At 68.1% G+C, this 18,113-nt stretch overlaps 4 protein-coding genes across 8 annotated transcripts in view; 3 read left to right on the top strand and 1 right to left on the bottom strand.

The window, feature by feature from the left end:
- The first annotated feature begins 133 nt into the window (after window positions 1-133).
- Window positions 134-4,000, top strand: MYADML2 (myeloid associated differentiation marker like 2). The gene is made up of 2 exons (XM_028521672.2): window positions 134-1,510; window positions 3,987-4,000. The coding sequence occupies exon 1, from the start codon at window positions 548-550 to the stop codon at window positions 1,469-1,471; it is 924 nt and encodes a 307-aa protein (XP_028377473.1). The 5' UTR covers window positions 134-547; the 3' UTR covers window positions 1,472-1,510; window positions 3,987-4,000.
- Window positions 4,001-4,733: 733 nt separating this feature from the next.
- On the top strand, window positions 4,734-9,048 carry PYCR1 (pyrroline-5-carboxylate reductase 1). The gene is made up of 8 exons (XM_028520514.2): window positions 4,734-4,825; window positions 5,158-5,278; window positions 5,493-5,563; window positions 6,260-6,439; window positions 6,697-6,918; window positions 7,078-7,170; window positions 7,329-7,492; window positions 8,217-9,048. The coding sequence occupies exons 2-8, from the start codon at window positions 5,212-5,214 to the stop codon at window positions 8,362-8,364; spliced, it is 945 nt and encodes a 314-aa protein (XP_028376315.1). The 5' UTR covers window positions 4,734-4,825; window positions 5,158-5,211; the 3' UTR covers window positions 8,365-9,048.
- ANAPC11 (anaphase promoting complex subunit 11) overlaps window positions 5,870-18,113 on the bottom strand; it is a 33,869-nt gene continuing 21,625 nt past the window's right edge. For all 3 annotated transcript variants that reach the window (XM_036034274.1, XM_036034277.1, XM_036034275.1), the window contains exon 6: window positions 5,870-5,921. In XM_036034274.1, the coding sequence (XP_035890167.1) occupies window positions 5,885-5,921 (37 nt within the window). In that variant the 3' untranslated portion in view covers window positions 5,870-5,884. The remainder of the gene's footprint in view (window positions 5,922-18,113) is intronic.
- Window positions 10,684-17,950, top strand: MAFG (MAF bZIP transcription factor G). 3 transcript variants are annotated; one of them, XM_036034271.1, is made up of 3 exons: window positions 10,684-10,960; window positions 15,185-15,247; window positions 15,333-17,950. In XM_036034271.1, the coding sequence occupies exons 2-3, from the start codon at window positions 15,212-15,214 to the stop codon at window positions 15,783-15,785; spliced, it is 489 nt and encodes a 162-aa protein (XP_035890164.1). In that variant the 5' UTR covers window positions 10,684-10,960; window positions 15,185-15,211; the 3' UTR covers window positions 15,786-17,950. The 3 variants fall into 3 exon arrangements, with proteins under 3 accessions (XP_035890164.1, XP_035890165.1, XP_035890166.1); XM_036034272.1 differs by lacking the exon at window positions 10,684-10,960 and adding an exon at window positions 11,342-11,362; XM_036034273.1 differs by lacking the exon at window positions 10,684-10,960 and adding an exon at window positions 13,682-14,029.

The raw sequence follows: 18,113 nt of genomic DNA, 5'->3' as shown, positions 1-18,113 counted from the left end.
CAGGCGCAATGACAACGGGGTCCCGGAACCGCCTGGGTCTGGGCCAGGCCACCTTCTGGAAGGGCCCGAAGGGACCCCTCCCCTCCCCCTCCCTCCTGGCAGGTGAGAGCCCTGGAGGCTGCCGGAGCCGAAGGGACTGGGAGGAACCTGGCTGAGCTCCGGGTCCCTGCCCTGGGCTCTCTCCACCCTCCCGCCCCCGAGGGCTGGGAAGCCACTGACAGACAGTTGCAGGTGCTGTGGTGGGGGCGGTGCCAGCAGCCCAGGGGTTAATGACCCTGGCAGGGGCTTGGCCCGGACACAGGGGTCAGATGTTCCAGCCTCTGATCACAGCCGCCTATTTATAGCGCGGGGGGGGGGGGGGGGGAGCCTTGGCCCTCCCCACAGCAGCGCGGAGAGGCCGCCTGCTGCAGTGTCCCCGCGTCACCGGCTCCGCCACTGCAGGCTGCCGGCGCCTGACCCGGCAGCTGAAGGAGACGCAGGGGCCGCAGCCCGGCAGGACCCCGGGCCTCCGCCAGGCGCCGTGCGAGGCCAGGGAGCGGCCGGCCGGATGGGCAGCACCCTGGAGCCCCCCGGGGGTGCGTACCTGCACCTGGGCGCAGTGGCCTCGCCGGTGGGCACGGCCCGCGCGCTGCAGCTGGCCTTCGGCTGCACCACCTTCAGCCTGGTGGCCCACCGCGGCGGCTTCGCGGGCGTCCAGGGCACCTTCTGCATGGCCGCCTGGGGCTTCTGCTTCGCCGTCTCGGCCCTGGTGGTGGCCTGCGAGCTCACCCGGCTGCACGGCTGCCTGCGCCTCTCCTGGGGCAACTTCACGGCCGCCTTCGCCATGCTGGCCACGCTGCTGTCGGCCACGGCCGCCGTCCTCTACCCGCTGTACTTCACCCGGCTGCGGTGCCCGCCCGAGCCCGAGGGCTGCGCGGCCCGGGACTTCCGCCTGGCCGCCAGCGTCTTCGCCGGGCTCCTCTTCCTGGCCTACGCCACGGAGGTGGCCCTGACCCGGGCCCGGCCCGGCCAGGTGGCCAGCTACATGGCCACGGTGTCCGGGCTCCTCAAGATCGTCCAGGCCTTCGTGGCCTGCATCATCTTCGGGGCGCTGGTCCACGACAGCCACTACGGCCGCTTCGCGGCCACCCAGTGGTGCGTGGCCGTCTACAGCCTGTGCTTCCTGGCCACAGTGGCCGTGGTGGCCCTGAGCGTGATGGGCCACACCGGCGGCCTGGGCTGCCCCTTCGACCGCGTGGTGGTGGTGTACACCTTCCTGGCCGTGCTCCTGTACCTCAGCGCCGCGGTCATCTGGCCCGTCTTCTGCTTCGACCCCAAGTACGGCGAGCCCGGGCGGCCCCCCGACTGCCCTCGGGGCAGCTGCCCCTGGGACAGCCAGCTGGTGGTGGCCACCTTCACCTACGTCAACCTGCTCCTGTATGTCATCGACCTCGCCTACTCCCAGAGGATCCGCTTCGTGCCCACCCTGTAGCCCCCTTGGGCGGCCGCCTGCCCACTGCTGCTCTGCCAGGTGCCGGCAGGGGGAAGCCCTGGGGCCCCTCAGCTCGGGAGGGGTGGGGGGGGGGACAGAGTGGTGGGAGGCCCCGAGCAGGGACACCAGAGGTGCCTCTGTCTCTCCAGGCCCCGGCCCGCCCGGCCCAGCAGCGGTCGCCGGAAGAGGCAGGTGCTGCAGTGGCCCCCTTTGCACATGGGCTCGCCGAGGCTGGGATTTAGGCAGCCCCGGGGGTCCGTCAGGGTCTGCAGCCCCCGTTCGGGCTGGGCGACCGACTGTTGAAAAGGGGACAGTTCCCAGAGGCGTGGGAAGGGAGTCCGGGGCAGAGCCAGAGCTACGCCAGTGGAGGGCCGTGGGGGCCGGCCCTTCCTCCAGCCTTCAGGGGGCGGCCCCCCCGCACCCTAGAAGGACGGCCATCCCAGCAGGGCCCTGCTGGGGTCTGTGCCAACGCGGAGAGAAGGCGCTGGAATCGGGACCCCAGCTCACATGCCTCCCGCCAGCCACGGCGTGGTCAGCAGAGCCAGGACTGTGGTGTGGTCACTCAGGGCAGCCTCAGCGGCCGGAGAGGACACAGGTGGCCTGCGGGGGCCCCCAGAGGCCAGCAGCACTGCCAAGAGCACGCTGAGGAGAAGCTGGGTTCCCGCCCAGGCGGCTCCCCACCACTGGCCTCCACGCAGCAGCTTCTGCAGGGCCTGGGGCAGCCACTGGGGCTCCGAGCCCGTGCACCGGGTGCTTCCCTAGGGCGTGCAGGCCCAGCACCTCCACCTGCTCACGTGCCTGTGTGCCTGGGTGCTGACCTCCAGGGCCCGACAGGGCCACTGTCCGCCGCGCTCCAGACAGCTCCTCCCATTCAAGAGCCCAGCCTGGGCCTGCCCAGGTCAGCCTGCTGGCAGCCTCCGAGCCCGGAGGCCCCTCAGCCCACAGACTGGAACAAAGCCTCGCACAGGAAATAAATGCTGATGCTGATTCCCACCCGGGTCTGGCGAGCAGTCTCAACCCTGGGCTCCACCCTGCCTGCTGGAGGGCGGCCGCCGTGGGCCCCAGGCCACGCCGGGGTGGGGGTGGGGGACACAGCCTCCGAGGAGGGGGCAGGTGGTCTCCTCTCCCTCGGTGAGGCGCACGGAAGAGAACGGTGAGGCAAGCTTGTCCGTGCCCAATCCCGGTGGTGCTCAGCACGCACTGCCCCCAGCCCCCCCCACAGGGGTGTCTGGGGCCCGAGCACAGTGGTGGGCAGAGGGGTGTGGTGCCACCGTGGGCAGCGGAGCCCAGGCAGGTTCCAGGCAGGGGCTGCAAGGGCCCTGAGCTGGCAGCCGGCAGAGCGGGAGACCAATCGGGCCCCTGCCCAGCAAGGACGGCACTCGGACGGGGAGCCGTACGTACGCCGGGGCAGGTGTGCCAGGCAGGTCCCCGAAGGGGGCAGGAGCCCAGGTCCTGAGGTGTGCCGAGGGACCCCACCCACTGCGGGGAGTCTGCGGTTAGGGGGCACGTTTCCAGGTGACAGAGGAGCACACGGGCCCCCCCTTCCCAGGGCGCACAGGGAGGCCTGGACACCAGTCGTCCTTCCGCTTGCAGCCACACTCCTGGGACCAGATACCTGCGCCAACTTCCCGGTTCCCCCACCGCCCAGAGGCCCTCCGCCCCCAGCTCTGCAGCCACGCCGGATTTCCGAAGCCCACGGGGAGGCAGAGGAGGGAGGGGGCCGGGCCCGCGTGGAGCCTGGAGGGCCTGGGGACGCGGGCCCTCTCTGCAGACGAGGGGTCATGTGCTGCGGCTGCTGCAAGGTCAGTGCGTTGTTGAAGAAGACGGTTCCGCTCCCGGGGTGGGGACAGTCCGGGGAGCCCCGGGTTTGCGCAGGCCCTTCCCGGAGCAGCCCCGCCCTGGGAGGGCGGGGACTGACGGCCAGGACAGGTGCCACTCGGAGGCCTGGAACTCGGCCACGCACGAGATCCGTGCACAGGCTCGGGCGGTGGTCACCGTGTCGACGACACGTCTGGGTTTCCGCGGCACAAACGTGGTTTAGGCCTGCCCATGTGCCGTCTCACGGGCACAGCTGACCCAACGCAGGGGCCCAGCCCTTCGCTGGGCAGCGGACGGGCTGCCCACGAGGGTCACTTCTCTCTTCTGCTTTGCCTTAACCCTGCTGCCGACTGGGACCCCAACTATCCCAAACCAAACCCCCCACTCGACTCGGGTGAGCCCTGAGAACGACCCTGGGGGGACCCAGTGACTGGGGCCGTGCTCCCCCAAAACTTCCCCAGGCCCTGCAGACAAGATGGCAGCAGACCCTGGGGGCTTCCTGGGAGCCGCGAGGCACTGTGGGGGTCGCAGTCTTTCTTCCGTTTGCCGCCCCCCTCAGTGGCCCGCTGGGCCAGTTGACATGGCAACAAGCCTAGTGGGCGTGTCAGGCCGCTTTCAGACGGGGCTGGGCCCAGAGGAGACCTGTGGAGGAGAACCCCAAGTGGGAGAAGCAGGGGCCCCAGGGAGCAGCCTAGAGGTCCCAGGTGCCTGCGGGTCTGAGGAGGCTGGGCTCTCCCTCCACGGGCCAAGCCTCCTGGCAAAACAGCAAAACAAAAACAAAACAAAACAAAAAACCTAACTCCTAAAAAGATACAGTATCGAACTAGTGATACATTTTAAATGTTTCCACTTGGCAAACTGTTTCTAACCTGCCTCCCCACCCCTCCCCTCCCAAATCCAAGCAAGCAAGCAAACACTCTACCCAGTGGGGTCCTCCGAACGGGATCGTGTGAGTAACAGCTCCGGACTCACAGCCCGCGTCTGCCACGGGTGGCGGCCACCAGCCTGGCACACTCGTGTCCGTGCAGCCCACGACAGGGCCCCGCGGGTGGTGCCGCCCTGCCCAGGACCCCTCCCTGAGAACCGCACTCCCACCGCCCCTTTCCGCCCACCCCGCGTCCTCAGTCCCCACGCACGGGCCCGGGCCCGGGTCTGGGGTTGGGGGGGGCGGGTCAGGGGGCGAGGGCCCCAGGGACGGGGGTCCTAAGGGACGCGGGTTCGGGGTGGGGCTTCTGGAGGCGTGGATGCGGGGTGCGGGGTGGGGGCCGGGGTCTCTGGGTCTGCTGTGCGGGAGGCGGCGGGGAGACCCCGTGGGGCCAGCGGGGGCGTGGGCCCGGGCGAGAGGATGATGCAACCCCCCCCTGCGCCGCCCGCAGCCTCCGATTGGCCGGCGCCCCGGCGGCCGCGCTGCGGATTGGCTGGAGCGCCGGAGGCGGGGCCGGCCGGGCGCGGATGCCGCGTGGCTGGCGCCGCGGGCTGGGTGGGGGGCGGCGGGCGCTGGGCGACTCGGCCAGGGCTGGGGTCCGGCTCCGGCAGGTGGGTGGCGCTGCCAGGCAGCGCAGACGCGCGTGTTCGTCCCCGGGCACCGGGCGGTGGGGGTGCTAGGACAGGAGGGTCTTGCCCCTGGGGGGCCTCCGGGCGCCAGTCGGTCGCCCCCCCGGGCCCCCGGACCCCGTCTATAGGCCGGCGCCCGTGGGACGCTCTTGCAGGTGGGGGACCGGAGCAGGTACCCGGCTCGGGGCTGTTGGGCCACCCAGGGGAGAGTTGGAGCGGACGGGGTGAGGGGCGCCAGCTGTCGGTGCAGTGGCCGGGCCTGGCCCTGCCCTCCCAACTTGTTGCTGGGGGTCCTGCCCCGTCTCCTCCCGCAGCTGCTCCGGCAGAGCAAGTGCCGGCTCTGAGGGTGTGGGCGCGCCCGCGGCACCATGAGCGTGGGCTTCATCGGGGCCGGCCAGCTGGCTTTCGCCCTGGCCAAGGGCTTCACGGCAGCAGGTAGGCCCCGCGGCCAGGAGGGGACCCAGAGTGGAGGGCGGGCGGTTACTCCTCTGTGGCCTGGGGAAGGAAGGGGCCCGGGTTGGATAACATGCCCCCCAGGATGGGTGGGGTGGGGTGGGGTGGGGGTCCCTCTTGCCCCGGGCGGTGGGATTGCGACTCTCCGACTCCCCTTCCCGGGAGCGTGGGTCAGGGAGGAACTCTGTCCCTGTAGGTGTCCTAGCCGCCCACAAGATAATGGCCAGCTCCCCAGACATGGACCTGGCCACGGTTGCGGCACTCAGGGTAGGTGAAGGTGGACAGGGCGGCTGTCCCCGCAGGGGCCGGTCGGTGAGTCGGACGCTGGGAGGAGGGTTGGGACAGCCTTGACCCCCGAGGGCCAGGAGCAGTGGCCCAGGCACGGTGAAACCGTCCCCCCACCCCAGCGAGAGGAGGGGCCTGGGCCAGGGCACCTCACAGGCCCAGCTCTGCTCTTGGGACCTGGGCCACAGACACAAGTGCTGGTCTGGAACGGGGTGCTCTGGGGGGCCAGGCAGGCGGGGCTGCGGTGTGGGGCCAGGTGAGACACCTCTGGGGCTGGTACAGCTTCGGTTTGCCACAGCTGAGTTAGGGCTCCGGATCCAGGGGTGGGGCAGGCGCCCGGCTTGGGACCATGGCTCACACCCAGAGGGCCTGGGGGGACGGGGGCTGGGGCTGCAGCCCATGGTGGGGTGGGCCAAGGCTGCGGCACGGACACCGAGTGTTTTTTCTCTTCGCAAAGAGAACACATCCCAGAGCAGGACACTTCCTACCCGTTGGGATGGGAGAGGTAGTTGTGGGGCGTCACAGCCCCTTTTCCTGCTGAGCCCCCAATGCCTCGGCCCCAGAAGCCTCGGGGCTGGGGCTGGCCCACAGGACGGCCCTCGGCTCGGGCAGGGCAGGGATGCTGAGAGTCCAGCCGGCTACGGCCCCGGGCTGAGCCGGCCTCGTCACTCCCCGCAGAAAATGGGGGTGAACCTGACACCCCACAACAAGGAGACCGTGCGGCACAGCGACGTGCTCTTCCTGGCCGTGAAGCCCCACATCATCCCCTTCATCCTGGACGAGATCGGCGCCGACATTGAGGACCGGCACATCCTGGTGTCTTGCGCGGCCGGCGTCACCATCACCTCTGTTGAGAAGGTGGGTGCCGCGGGTCCAGGCCCAGGGGGTCTGGGGAGGGGATGGCAGCGCGTGCTGCAGAGGGCCGCACTGCAGAGGGCCCGGGGCTCCGGTCCCCTCGGCGCCGCTGTTCTGCATCCGTGAAATGCGCGTGGGGGCCCAGCCCTCGCTGAGAACCCCAGAGATGCTCAGCAGGGAGGGAGGCTGCTCACGCCGGCACCCGGCACAGCCCGCCGGGTGTGGGGCCGCGGCGGACACACGGCTGGTTTCTCCTGCAGAAGCTGACAGCGTTCCAGCCAGCCCCCAGAGTCATCCGCTGCATGACCAACACCCCGGTTGTGGTGCGGGAGGGGGCCACCGTGTACGCCATGGGCACCCACGCCCAGGTGGACGACGGCAGGCTGCTGGAGCAGCTCATGGGGAGCGTGGGGTTCTGCACGGAGGTGGAGGAGGACCTGATCGACGCCGTCACGGGCCTCAGTGGCAGCGGCCCAGCCTATGTGAGCCCCTGGGGATGGTGGGCAGCGGCTGCCTGCGGCGGGAGGGGCTCGGGGCACCTCTGTCCATCCCTCACCCTTGCCCCCTGCTTGGGCCGCCGGGCAGCCCTTTCCCCGAGGAGAGGAGGCCCGGACGGTGTCTGAGGCGCCTTCTCCCTGCAGGCGTTCACCGCCCTCGATGCCCTGGCTGACGGGGGTGTGAAGATGGGGCTTCCCAGGCGCCTGGCAGTCCGCCTCGGGGCCCAAGCCCTGCTGGTCAGTATTTTTCTGGACCCTCTTTGTGGGGGCGAGGCTGGTGCCCTGGGGTGGGAGAGTGGAGGGTCGGGGGGTGCCGCTGGGGCTGGGGTCAAATGCCCTGTGGACCCGGGCGGGTGCCCGCCCTCACAGCCACCGGCACCGCTCTCTGCCTGCAGGGGGCTGCCAAGATGCTGCTGGACTCGGAACAGCACCCAGGCCAGCTCAAGGACAATGTCTGCTCTCCCGGAGGGGCCACCATCCACGCCTTGCACGTGCTGGAGAGCGGGGGGTTCCGCTCCCTGCTCATCAACGCGGTGGAGGCCTCCTGCATCCGGACATGGTGGGCCCCCGCTGCTGCCTGACCCCGGCCACCTGCCCTGGTGCACTGGGGCCCTTGCCTCGCTCGAGCCCGCTCGGTCATTCACGCAGCCGATGTTGACCGAGCTCTGGCCTGGCAGTGGGTGGGGCCTGGGGAGCCCTGAGGTCCCTGGGGGTAGGGCCTGTGGTGTTCCCCACCGTTGTCCTGCCAGGGAACCTCTGTGGGCTGCATGATAACCCTGCCTCCTGGCCTGGCTGGGGAGATTAGCAGGTTAGACACTCGGGAGGCGGCGCCCTGGCTCTGCGAGGGCTGGAAGGAAGCCAGGGCGGGGGCGGATGGCATTTGGTGTCACTGTCCCTCGTTCAGGGCCTGCGGGTGGACAGGCGTCTTTCTCGCCCCGGGGGCTCGCCTTCCAGTCCTGACCTCCAGGCCCCTCCCAGTGCCACTGTGTAACTGGGAGACCAGGGCACAGAGCCGCCTTCCCGGCTCCAGCCAGCGGTGGGGGGACGGGCCAGGCACATGTCCTGGGCTCAGAGGTGGGGGCTCTAGGTTTGGCGGCTGAGCGGATCTGAGCGAGGTGGGAGCAGACCAGATGGCAGTCTAGGGGAGGGTGGCTGGCAGAGAGGTGCGGGTGCCAGGGGCCTGGGCTGGCAGGTGCTGGGGGCTGTCTCCCTCGTCCCGCATGGATGCTCGGGCTCCAGGGGCAGGTGGAGCCCTGCACCCAACCCCCTTCATGTCCCACCAGGGAGCTGCAGTCCATGGCCGACCGGGAGAAGGTCTCACCAGCGGCCATCAAGAAGACTGTGCTGAACAAGGTGAAGCTGGACGCGCCTGCTCTGGGCCACTCCAAGCTGCCCCCCTGCAGCAAGGCCCCAGCGGGCAAGAAGAACTGAGATGACCGGGCTGCCCTCCGCCTTCTCTCTCCTGGGCTCGGAGGTCTGCGCTGTGCGTCTCTAGCCCCAAGCCACACGGGGTGTGTTGACCTCGTGGTGGCCCACTGCCCCTGGCTCTGGTCCACTTGGGTCAGCCAGGGTCACAGCCGGGGAGGGGGCATGTCACTTCCCAGTGGGAATCTCCCTGAGTGCCTCCTGGCCCACGAGAGGGATGGGCCTTCTGACGTCAGTCTCCCCCTCCTCCTGTCCCCAAATGGAGTCAGGACCACTGCCTGGGGGCGCAGAGGGGTTTCACACCCCAGAGTCCCGTGGCTCGGGGTTTGACCTCTCCCTGAGCACAGAGGTCCCCGGCCTCCCCTCCCCGAAGTCCTGGCTACGGGGAGAGCTCTGCCCCTCGCCACCCGCCACTCATGGGACGGGGGCGCCGTCCTCTGGGTGGGAAGGGCCAGAGATTCCCATGCACCCTGAGTGGAGGGGGAGGGACGGTGGCTCCCCTTGGCGAGCTGCCCACGACCCCTGATCCCCATTGGACGTTCGAGAAACGGCTCCCCACACAGCTGGACTCCCAAGGTTGCCCGGATACTCAGGCCACTCTCTCCCATTCCTGATTTGACCCACAGGTGCTGTCACTTGTCTCCCTGACCCTTTAGGTTAAATAAATTGCTTTCCAGTCCAGCGTCCTAATTTCTAACTTTGTCACCACATGTAGAGGGGCACCCCCAGCTGACCCAGAGGGTCATTGCTATTGGGGGTAGCATTGGGTCCAGCCATGGACTACTGCCCATGGCCCAGAGCCCTTGCTGCCCAGGCAGCCAGGCTGTGGGTGAGGGGTAAAGGGGAACCCCCCCACCCCGAGCAGCGGGGACACAGCCTCTAGGGAGAGAGAGGCTTAGCCTCTCAGGCCTTGGGTGCTGGGAGGTGACACCATAGGCTGGGCCGGGCCTGCCCTGCTGTGAGAGGGGCACCAGCCTCTACATCCTCCAGGCCCCCTGACTCAGTGGGGGCAGGTTTCTGCTTCGCTCACGCAGGCACGTGAGCCCACCTAGGCAGGTGGGCCCTAGAAGACGAGCCGTGTTAGGGTTCTGCAGGGAAACAGAACCGGCGGGACGTGGAAATAGATGTTAGATTTGCTTCAAGGAAGTGGTTGGCGCAGCCGTGGAAGCAAGCAAGTCCCTTCTGCAGGGCAGGCTGGCGGGCTGGGTCCCCGGGCAGCTGGTGTTCAGCGGCCACCAGGCAGGGAGAGCAGGCCTGCTGGCCGGTCTGAAGACGGAGGATTCTCCTGGGAGGCTCCGTGTCTGCAGTTGGGGCCTGCCGCTGATGGCGTGAGCCCCGCCCACGTCGTGGAGGGCGATCTATTGCAACCTACCGATTTAAATGTTAATCTGCTGCAAAAATACCCTAAACGGAAACAGTGTATTTGACCCAATATTTGGGCATCCCGGTCCCGGTCACGTGGACACATACAATTACCTCTCACTGGAGGCCCACAACATGGGAGGAGCTGACAAAGGGCAGGACCCTTTATGGGACCAGGAGGGTCGCATCTGCACAACCAACGAACAGGTTCAGAGCAGGGACACAGCAGGATGAGGCCCCTTGCCTCCGACGCTGTGGACGCTCCCCGCTGCCTCACCTACCCCCGCAACTGGGCGTCTGTAATACGTATCGCGTCGGGAGCACCCAGGCCAAGGTGTGGCTTTCCCCTGAGGGGCGGGAGGGGGAGGCCAGGAGAGCCCCGGAGGACGGGCACTGCAGTTCCTCGCGTCATTTGTCCCCTTCCCCTGGGCCCACTCAGAACCAAGGCCCAGGGCACGTGGGTGGAAGGATGAGGCACTTTGGGAACAAAGGAGGAAGGGGCAACAGGAAAAAACGGAAGAGCATGCACGACAGAAGAAACAAGGGTCACGAAGGCGTTCCCAGTCTCGGCCAGGGTGGCCTCCAGGGGCCTGGCCCCTCCCCTCGCACCCGCTGCCTGCGGCCAGTGCTGGGCCTGGGGTGCTTGTGGGCCCTTGTGTCCCCGCGCGGCTCTCCTAAGGCGAGAGCGCCAGGCGCAGGCCGCCACCCCGCGCAGGTGGCAAGGGGCCTCTTGGACACGTGGCCTTCCAAAGTGTCAGCACACAACGGTCAGGAGAGCGGCTGGGCAGGCCAGGAGACCCCGCCTTGAAGGCCGGGAAGGGGGCGTGGCCGCTGGGGAGCGCGCGCCGCAGCCAGTCCCGCGAGACCCCGCCGGGCAGGGAGCGCTGCGCGTTGCCGGGGCGACGGAGCCCGTGTACGCAGGCGCAATGCGGCCTCGCCCCGCCCCCGCCGCCGCCGCCGGCGCGCCTTCCCCTTTAAGCCCCGGCCGGTCGCGACGCCGCTTCATGAATGGAGCCCACGTGACCAAACATCATGTGACGTCTGTGGAGCGGCGGCGGCGGCGGCGGCGGATCCCGAGCCTGGTCCAGCCCGGCCTTCCCAGCGCGCTCGGCTCGGCCCGCGCAGGCGGCGAGCCCCCATCCCGGGCCCGGAGCCCCCGCGCGGCCCAGTCCCGCGCAGCCTCCGAGCGACCGCCGCCCCCCGTCCCGCCCTCGGCTCGCCCGGGCCCACAGTGTGTTGGGTGAGTGCGGCGGCGGGCCCGGCCGGGCGGGGGGTAGCGGGCGGCGGGGGCCCCGGGCCCGGGCGCGGCCGATTGGGCCGCGGCTCTTGCTAGTGGACCCTAGAGGCACGGGCCGAACGCTCCTGGCGTCGGGCCTGCCCCGCGCCCTGCTGGCGGCCCGTGCCTCGATTTCCCCGCCGGGCAGGGCACTGCTAGCCCCTGCGCCCGGGGTGCTGGGGGGTGGGCCGCGTTGTTGGCGAAGGGCGGGCGGGCGGGGCGGGCGCGCGCCTCGCTCAGTGGAGGCTGGGGCGCCCTGGAAGGAGGGGCGGCCAGGGTGGCGGGAGGAAAGGGTGGGGTCGAGAGGGGTGCCCTGGGCTTCGCGGAGCAGCCCGGTGGCCTCGGCCCGAGCTGCTGATTCATCAGGTGTCTGTGTCTGCCCCTTGCCAGGCGCCGGGGCCCTTGGCCGGCCGGGGGAGGGCCGGCATGCGGGGGGGCGCTTTGAAGACCCCGCTCGCGCCGGCTGCGCTCCGCCACACGCGTGCCAGAGCCCGAGGGAGACTTGCTGAGTCATCAGCATGAGGTCACTCGATGCTCATCCCGGTGCCTGGGGGGATTTGCGCCGGGGCCGGGGGCCTGAAACGGCGAGGCGCGAGAGGTGGAAGGGACCGTGAGGACGTGGGGATGTGGATGGGGTTGGGCCCAGCGGCTGGGGAGCCTTTTAAAGTGTGGGCTAAGGTGCGAGTCGCAGGCCGGGTGGTGAGGAGGACGTGGAGGGAGCCACGGTGAGGTAGAACGTGAAGCCCCTGACCCGTCGGTCGCCTTCCGGCAGGCTTTTCCCAGGCAGCTGGTCCCCGACCCACGTCTGGGACAGTTCCCCAAACTGGGAAATAGTTCTCAGAGTGAGAGAAGGGGAGGAGCTTAGAGGGGCCGAGCGAGGGGCCGGGAGCCGAGGCTTTCCCTGTGACTGGTCTGGTCTGCGGGCCGCGCGCCCTTGGGCGGGGAGGAGAGGAGTGCATTGACCAGAGAGGGAGTCGGAGGCTGGGCAGGTCTGCAGGGAGGGGCGGCCTGGGAGGCGGGAGGAAAGGGTGGGGTCCCGCGGGGTGCCCAGGGCCCTGGGAGAGAGCTGGGCGAGAGTACACCTTGTTCCGAGGCCTGGGCGACAGTGGACGGGACTGCTGGCAAGGAGGCACGGCTCTACCAGGAAATTGCAAGTGAGAGGAAGCAGCAGGACTTAGGCGTTGGGGACCGAGGTGCCTGGCGAGCAGGTCCTGCCCTCTTTGCTGCGGGGCCTGGGCTGAGGCCGCAGGTGGCGGGAGCTGGAAGGGTGTCGTCTAGTCTTCAGGACACAGCAGGTGCGCTGGGGTGGGGGGGGGTGGGATACAATTTCCCGTCACCCCAGAGTTGTCCCCTGGAGGTTGGGGCTCCGTGTCCAGCAGGTTAGCAGGGAATGTGTTCCCGTTTGGTGTCTTGCCAGGTGTTGTGGACTGCTGGAGAGTGACAGCTTGAAGGGTGGTGTGTGGCCTGGGCCACCTCTCCGGGGGGTGTGGGGGGTGCCCGGCCTGGAGGATGCGAGGTGTTTCGTCTAGACCAGAGCGGAGGACCCTGTTTGCCCTGGGGCTTCTGGCTAGATTGGGCTGGCATCGCGCTGTGTCTTCAGGGATTCGCCCCACTGCCACGCACCTCAGGGTGGGGCGAAAGGAGGCTGTTGTGAGCACGTGAGACAGTGTATTCTGGTCAGGTTCGCTGGTGTCTCATTTTCCGTGCGAACCCCTGGGAACCTAGTTTTGCCCCACCTGGCGCACACGGCCCGGGGCTTAGGGATGCCAGACGTTTTGACACCTCAGCTGGTGTTTTGGCTAGAATTTTGTGCCTTAGGAAGATGCAGATTCCTGGAGGGATGTTTCTTTAAGGCTTCCCAGCTACTTATGCTTTGGTGGAAGTTAAGTTTTAGACCCTTTTCAGAGTGGCTTGCAGTGGCTGAGAGCTTCTGGGAGGCGGTCAGAAGAGAGTAGGGTGGAAGTGAGGCTGGCTGGGTTGGGGTGCCAGACTGGCCCCCAAGACCACGCTTGCCTGGGAGGTCTGGCTGCCGGGGTTTGCCGGCCAGGAGAAGGAGCAAGAGCCGGCTGTCTCGCTTCCTGCCTGGAGTCCATGCCCTGGACTTGGGCCCCGGGGGAGCAGGGCTGGGCCACCTGAGCCTCTTTCCCTTTCCTGCCTGGCTCTCCGCCTGAGTGGGTGGTCCAGGGTGCTCTGGAGGCTTGGGGACATCTGGGTCTTCTCCACAAAGCCGACCGGGCCTCTGGGGGAGCTGAGATGGGGGGTAACTGGGCCCCAGCCCTGATCGTACCTTAGGGCTGGGGAAGAGGGCACGGGGGTGGGGGGGGTGGAAGGGAGCTTCCTGATCAGCCTTTGGGATCTGCTCCGCCTGGCTTCCAGAGGTGCTCCGAGCCATCGGTCCCATCCTGTCCCGGGTCTCTGTGTGTCCCCAGGTGGGAGGAGGCCGGAGGCTGGCAGCCCTGGCTTTGCGGAGGCTGCCCCTCCCCCGAGAGCTCCTGCACACCTTTGATTCGGAGGCCACGGCTGCGCTTGTGCTGAGTCCAGGCCTTCTGCGGAGGGGAAATCTGTCGAGGAGGCACTTTTCTGTGCGATCTCGTCAGGAAGTCACCGCTGCGCTCAGCACGGGGGGGGGGGGGGGGGGGGGGTGCGGGGGGGAGCGCGGCGGTGGGAAAGGCTGGTGCCGGGGCTTCTCCTCCCGCAGACAGCCCGGGGGCCCGGGCAGCGTCCCTGCCCTCCGGCCTGTGCTCCCGGTGCCCAGGGTGGGCGTGGCCCTCAGGGCCGGCCGGCCTCCAGCTCTGGTCTCGCCTGCTCTGCCCTGGAAGAGCCAGGCTCTGGGGCAGCAGGCCTGCCTGAGACCCTCGGTGGCCTGGCCGTGGGGAGACGCCTCCGGCCTCCTGGTGCGGGGCTGCGTGGGGTGGGGCCGCCCGGGAGCCCACCGTGCTTCCACTTCCCCAGCTCGCACTCCAGCGCCCTGTGAGGACCAGAGCCCCGCCCTGGACAAGCCAGAACTGCCTGAAGTTCTGTGGCTTCCCCCAGGTGGGACACTGGGGGCGGCTTAGCAGTCCAGCCGTGCACCTGCCTGCATCTGACCTGGAAAGCAGAATGCAGAGCTCGGGGCAGGGGCGGCCAGCCTGGGGGTGGTGCACCCCGCCGGGGGTCTCAGCACGAGGTGTGCAGAGCTGTTCTTGGCAGGGCTGTGGGAAGCAGAAAGTGAGGAGGGTGTGGGAAGGGTGACCAAGTGGGTGGCGGGGGCCCTCTGGTCGAGCCACCTAGCCCTTTTGCTTCTGTTGCCTGCCCTGTGGGTGCTGACTCCGATGGGGGCCAGAGAGCTGGTCACTGCCCAGCGGGGTCTAAGCTGGCCCCCGGGGGTCTGACTGCGGGCACTCTTGTGAAACACCCTGGACGGGGAGGGCAGGGCCGGGAGATGCTGCAACCCGAAGCCGCAGGGCAGTTACTCCATCAGCTGTGGGTGCCGCATTGTGCCTGCCACCTGGAGGGTGGGCGAGTCCCTGCCAGGGCCAGTCGGGTGGCCCGCCTGCCGTTCTTCCAAGTGAGAAGGCTCTGGGAGGACTGGGAACCCCCCTGCTGTCCCCTCTGCCCCAGTCCCCAGTGGGGGTGGCCCCCAAGCCTTCCCGGGAGTGGGCCTTTGTCCCGTGTGACTTGGGGGACAGGGCTGTGGGAGGCGGGCCCCTGAATGCACACATGCAGGGTGGCTGGCCCTTGCCCTCACCTGCGGCGGCCGCTGGCCTTTCTGGCCCCAGCAGCTTTCCTGGCTGCCGGTCCCCTGGGGCCGCGCTGGCTCTGGGCCTGGGAGCCCGGCCGGGAGGGAGCAGAGGGATGTGCTGAGTCAGCATGACTCGCCAGGAAGAGCCGCTCTGGGCGCGCACTGGGGCTATTTTTAAAGCCGTGGGCTTCCTTCTAGGCTGGCCCCTCCTGCACCCTTCTAATCTCTCCCCCAGCCCCTTTTCTGGCCTCGGCTCTTCTCACGGCCCTCCAGTCCCCCCTTGCCCTCGGACCCTCCTGGCCTCCCACCTGGTTTCCCAGGGGCAGGGCAGGCAGGGAGGAGCCCGGCTCGGGAGAGGCGAGGCCAAAGGGCAGTCCCCGGGGCCAGGTGTGTGGGAGCGGGCAGGTGGAGGGACAGAGGGGAAGGGGTGGCCCCCAGGATCCTGACCTCTGCCCCCTGTCTCGCAGAGTGCCTGCCCGCCGAGCCCCCGGGTTATGACGACCCCCAATAAAGGAAACAAGGCCTTGAAGGTGAGCGGACGGGGTGGGCGCGTGTGGGGGCCGGGGTGGGGTGGCGGCCGCCCGGCCGTGACGGCGTGTGCTGTGCCGCCCCCAGGTGAAGCGGGAGCCGGGCGAGAATGGCACCAGCCTGACGGATGAGGAGCTGGTGACCATGTCGGTGCGGGAGCTGAACCAGCACCTGCGGGGCCTGTCCAAGGAGGAGATCGTGCAGCTCAAGCAGCGGCGCCGCACGCTCAAGAACCGCGGCTACGCCGCCAGCTGCCGCGTGAAGCGGGTGACGCAGAAGGAGGAGCTGGAGAAGCAGAAGGCGGAGCTGCAGCAGGAGGTGGAGAAGCTGGCCTCGGAGAACGCCAGCATGAAGCTGGAGCTCGACGCCCTGCGCTCCAAGTACGAGGCCCTGCAGAACTTCGCCAGGACCGTGGCCCGTGGCCCCGTGGCGCCGGCTCGGGGCCCCCTTGCCGCCGGCCTGGGGCCCCTCGTGCCCGGCAAGGTGGCTGCCACCAGCGTCATCACGATAGTAAAGTCCAAGACGGACGCCCGGTCGTAGGGGCGCGCACTTGCGCGGGCGGGTCTGCGAGGGGCCGCTAGGCGTGTGTGATTTCAGCAGCCCTGCCCCCTCCCTCCTCTGCCCCTCCCTCCCCTCCCCCCTCCTCCCTCCTCCCCTCCCTGCAAAGCACAACCCACACCCCAGGGGCGCTGGGCTGAGCCCCTTGATCTCGTCGTTGTCATCGTGTGTTTTGTGTGTTGGGATTGGTCAGTTCGGCGGTGACGTGGGGTCGCCCAGCCCACTCCACGCCAAGGCCACGTGGGCTTCCAGGTGTAGAGTTGGCCCCGTGGGAACGGATGGAGAGACGGAGCGGCCGTGGGGCCCCAGTGTCCCGAGCCGGGGCCGCTCCGGGGCAGGAGGGCCGCTCCCTTCCGGGCGGCCCACGGGCCCTGGCAGCGGCCGGGCTGGCGGGATGCCGGGCGGTTCGCTCGCAGCTCGGCCAGCAGGCATAGGTGGGCTCTGCTTCGAGGAGTCGGGTGTCCTCCGGGGCCCTGGACAGGCAGGCCGGCGGCCCGGCGGGGGGGAGCGGTGTCGGGTGGCCGCGGGCCCGGGCCCTCGGCACGCTCGCCTGGCGCGCTGCACTGAAGAAGACCGAGTCGCTGGCAGCGCTCGAGCGAGCGTGAGGGCGTCCAGTGTCCTGCGGTGGGCCCCGTGTCACTGTTTACACGACCTGTCTGTGTGGTTACATAGCCCTTTATTTAAAGAGAGAGGTTTCTTTTACGAAGTTATTAAATTATATGTTTAAAAGCTAAAGGAAAAAAAAAGCTGCAGAGTATTTATAAAACTGTCTTTTTACAAAAAACAAACAAGAGCATTTGACCGTATAAATGGAAAAGGGAAAGAAGTATAATAGAAACTTTGCTAGTTTAAAAAAAGAAGAAAAAAAAACAAAAAAAAATCCCTTTCTTGTAAACTTACAGACAAGTCTTTGTGGCTGTTGGAGTTTAGTTTTTATATACACAGAGTTATCAGATGTTATTTATAAAACTTAGTTTAAAAAAGACAAAAGACAAAAAACAAAAAAAAAGCCCAGCTGCGAGCGACCAGAAGGCGCGCCCGCCGCCCTCTTTGCTGACTCTTCTGCAATTGTACCGAAAGTGACTTACTCCCCGCCCCTCCCGCTTCCGCCCCCTGCCGGTGCCCGTGCCGTGTCGTCCCGCCTGGTGAGGTCTTGTGCAGCGTCTCGTGCTGGTGCTTCTGGTGACCTTTGACCTGTGGGTGTCGCTTCTCGTGTCCGTTCTCCCGTGTTTGTTTTCGGAATTGGTTGTGTTTTGCTTCTGCCGGCTTGCAGGGCGCAGGCTGGGGCGCCGGGCGGGGCCCGCTCCGACAGTTTCGGGGGGGGGGGGGGGGGGAGGTTCTGTGCCCACCAGCCCAGTGTCTTCGGCCTAGCTGTCTGCCCCAGGCCTCCAGGAGGTCCGATTCAGGCGCCCCCTAGACCTGCTGCCCTTGGCTTCGCATGTGTGTGTCAGGCTTGGGCTGATCCAGCGGCAGGTGGGTGAAACTGGGGGCTGTCCCGGGGGCCCCGCACGCTGCTTCCGTGCCCACCACCTCTGGCCCTGGGTGGGGGCTTTGCAGAGACCAGGGAGTCACTGTGGGTGCCCGCAGGGCCACAGCCAAACGGCCCGCCCTGCCTGTCTTCCTTCTGGTGTTCGGGTGCCCCGCTCCGGCTCTGGCCGCTGCACCCCACTTTGTTCCACGTGGGCCTCAGCCGGGGCACCCAGGGGCCTACTGACCCCAGAACTGCTTCCGTGCTGCGGGGTGGTGCTTCCTGGGCAGAGCCGGCGGTTCCAGGGTCCACCTGGGGCAGCCCCTGGTGCCTGCCTGAGGGCCTGGGGTCGCCACCGGGGCCAGACAAGGGCTTCGTCTCCAGGGCCAGGGCCCGCCCTCCCTCTCCCTGAACACGTTGGCAGCTCTGGGCTTCCAGCCTTCTTCCGCCTCCCTTTGGGACCCGTCTTCCAGGGATCCGATGCTTGGCTTGTGGGCGTGCTTGTCTCCGGGGCTGAGCCTGCCCCCCCATCCTGGCCTCTGGTGAAGGCCGCCGGTTTCCCATGCCTGGCCGGGAAAGCTCCTTGTAGTCACAGGAGCCTGCGCTGTCTGTCCCCAGGAGGCCAGTGCCATCTCCATGGGGCTGCCGGTTGGCTTCTCTGGGGCCCCTGAACGCCTGTGAACGCACAGGAGTGCAGCAGTGCGGCCTGGCGGGGTGTCACCTGGCGAGCAGCTGGGTTTTCATCCCAGTGATCGGCCCTGGGCCCAGATGTTTGCAGACACTCCCGGCTGTACCTGGGTCGCCTGCCAGGCTGGTTTTGACTGTTGGTGCCACACCACCGG

This window comes from Phyllostomus discolor, chromosome 8, assembly GCF_004126475.2.
Source record: "Phyllostomus discolor isolate MPI-MPIP mPhyDis1 chromosome 8, mPhyDis1.pri.v3, whole genome shotgun sequence".
Lineage (NCBI taxonomy): Eukaryota > Metazoa > Chordata > Mammalia > Chiroptera > Phyllostomidae > Phyllostomus > Phyllostomus discolor.
This window is presented reverse-complemented; position numbering and strand designations above follow the sequence as displayed.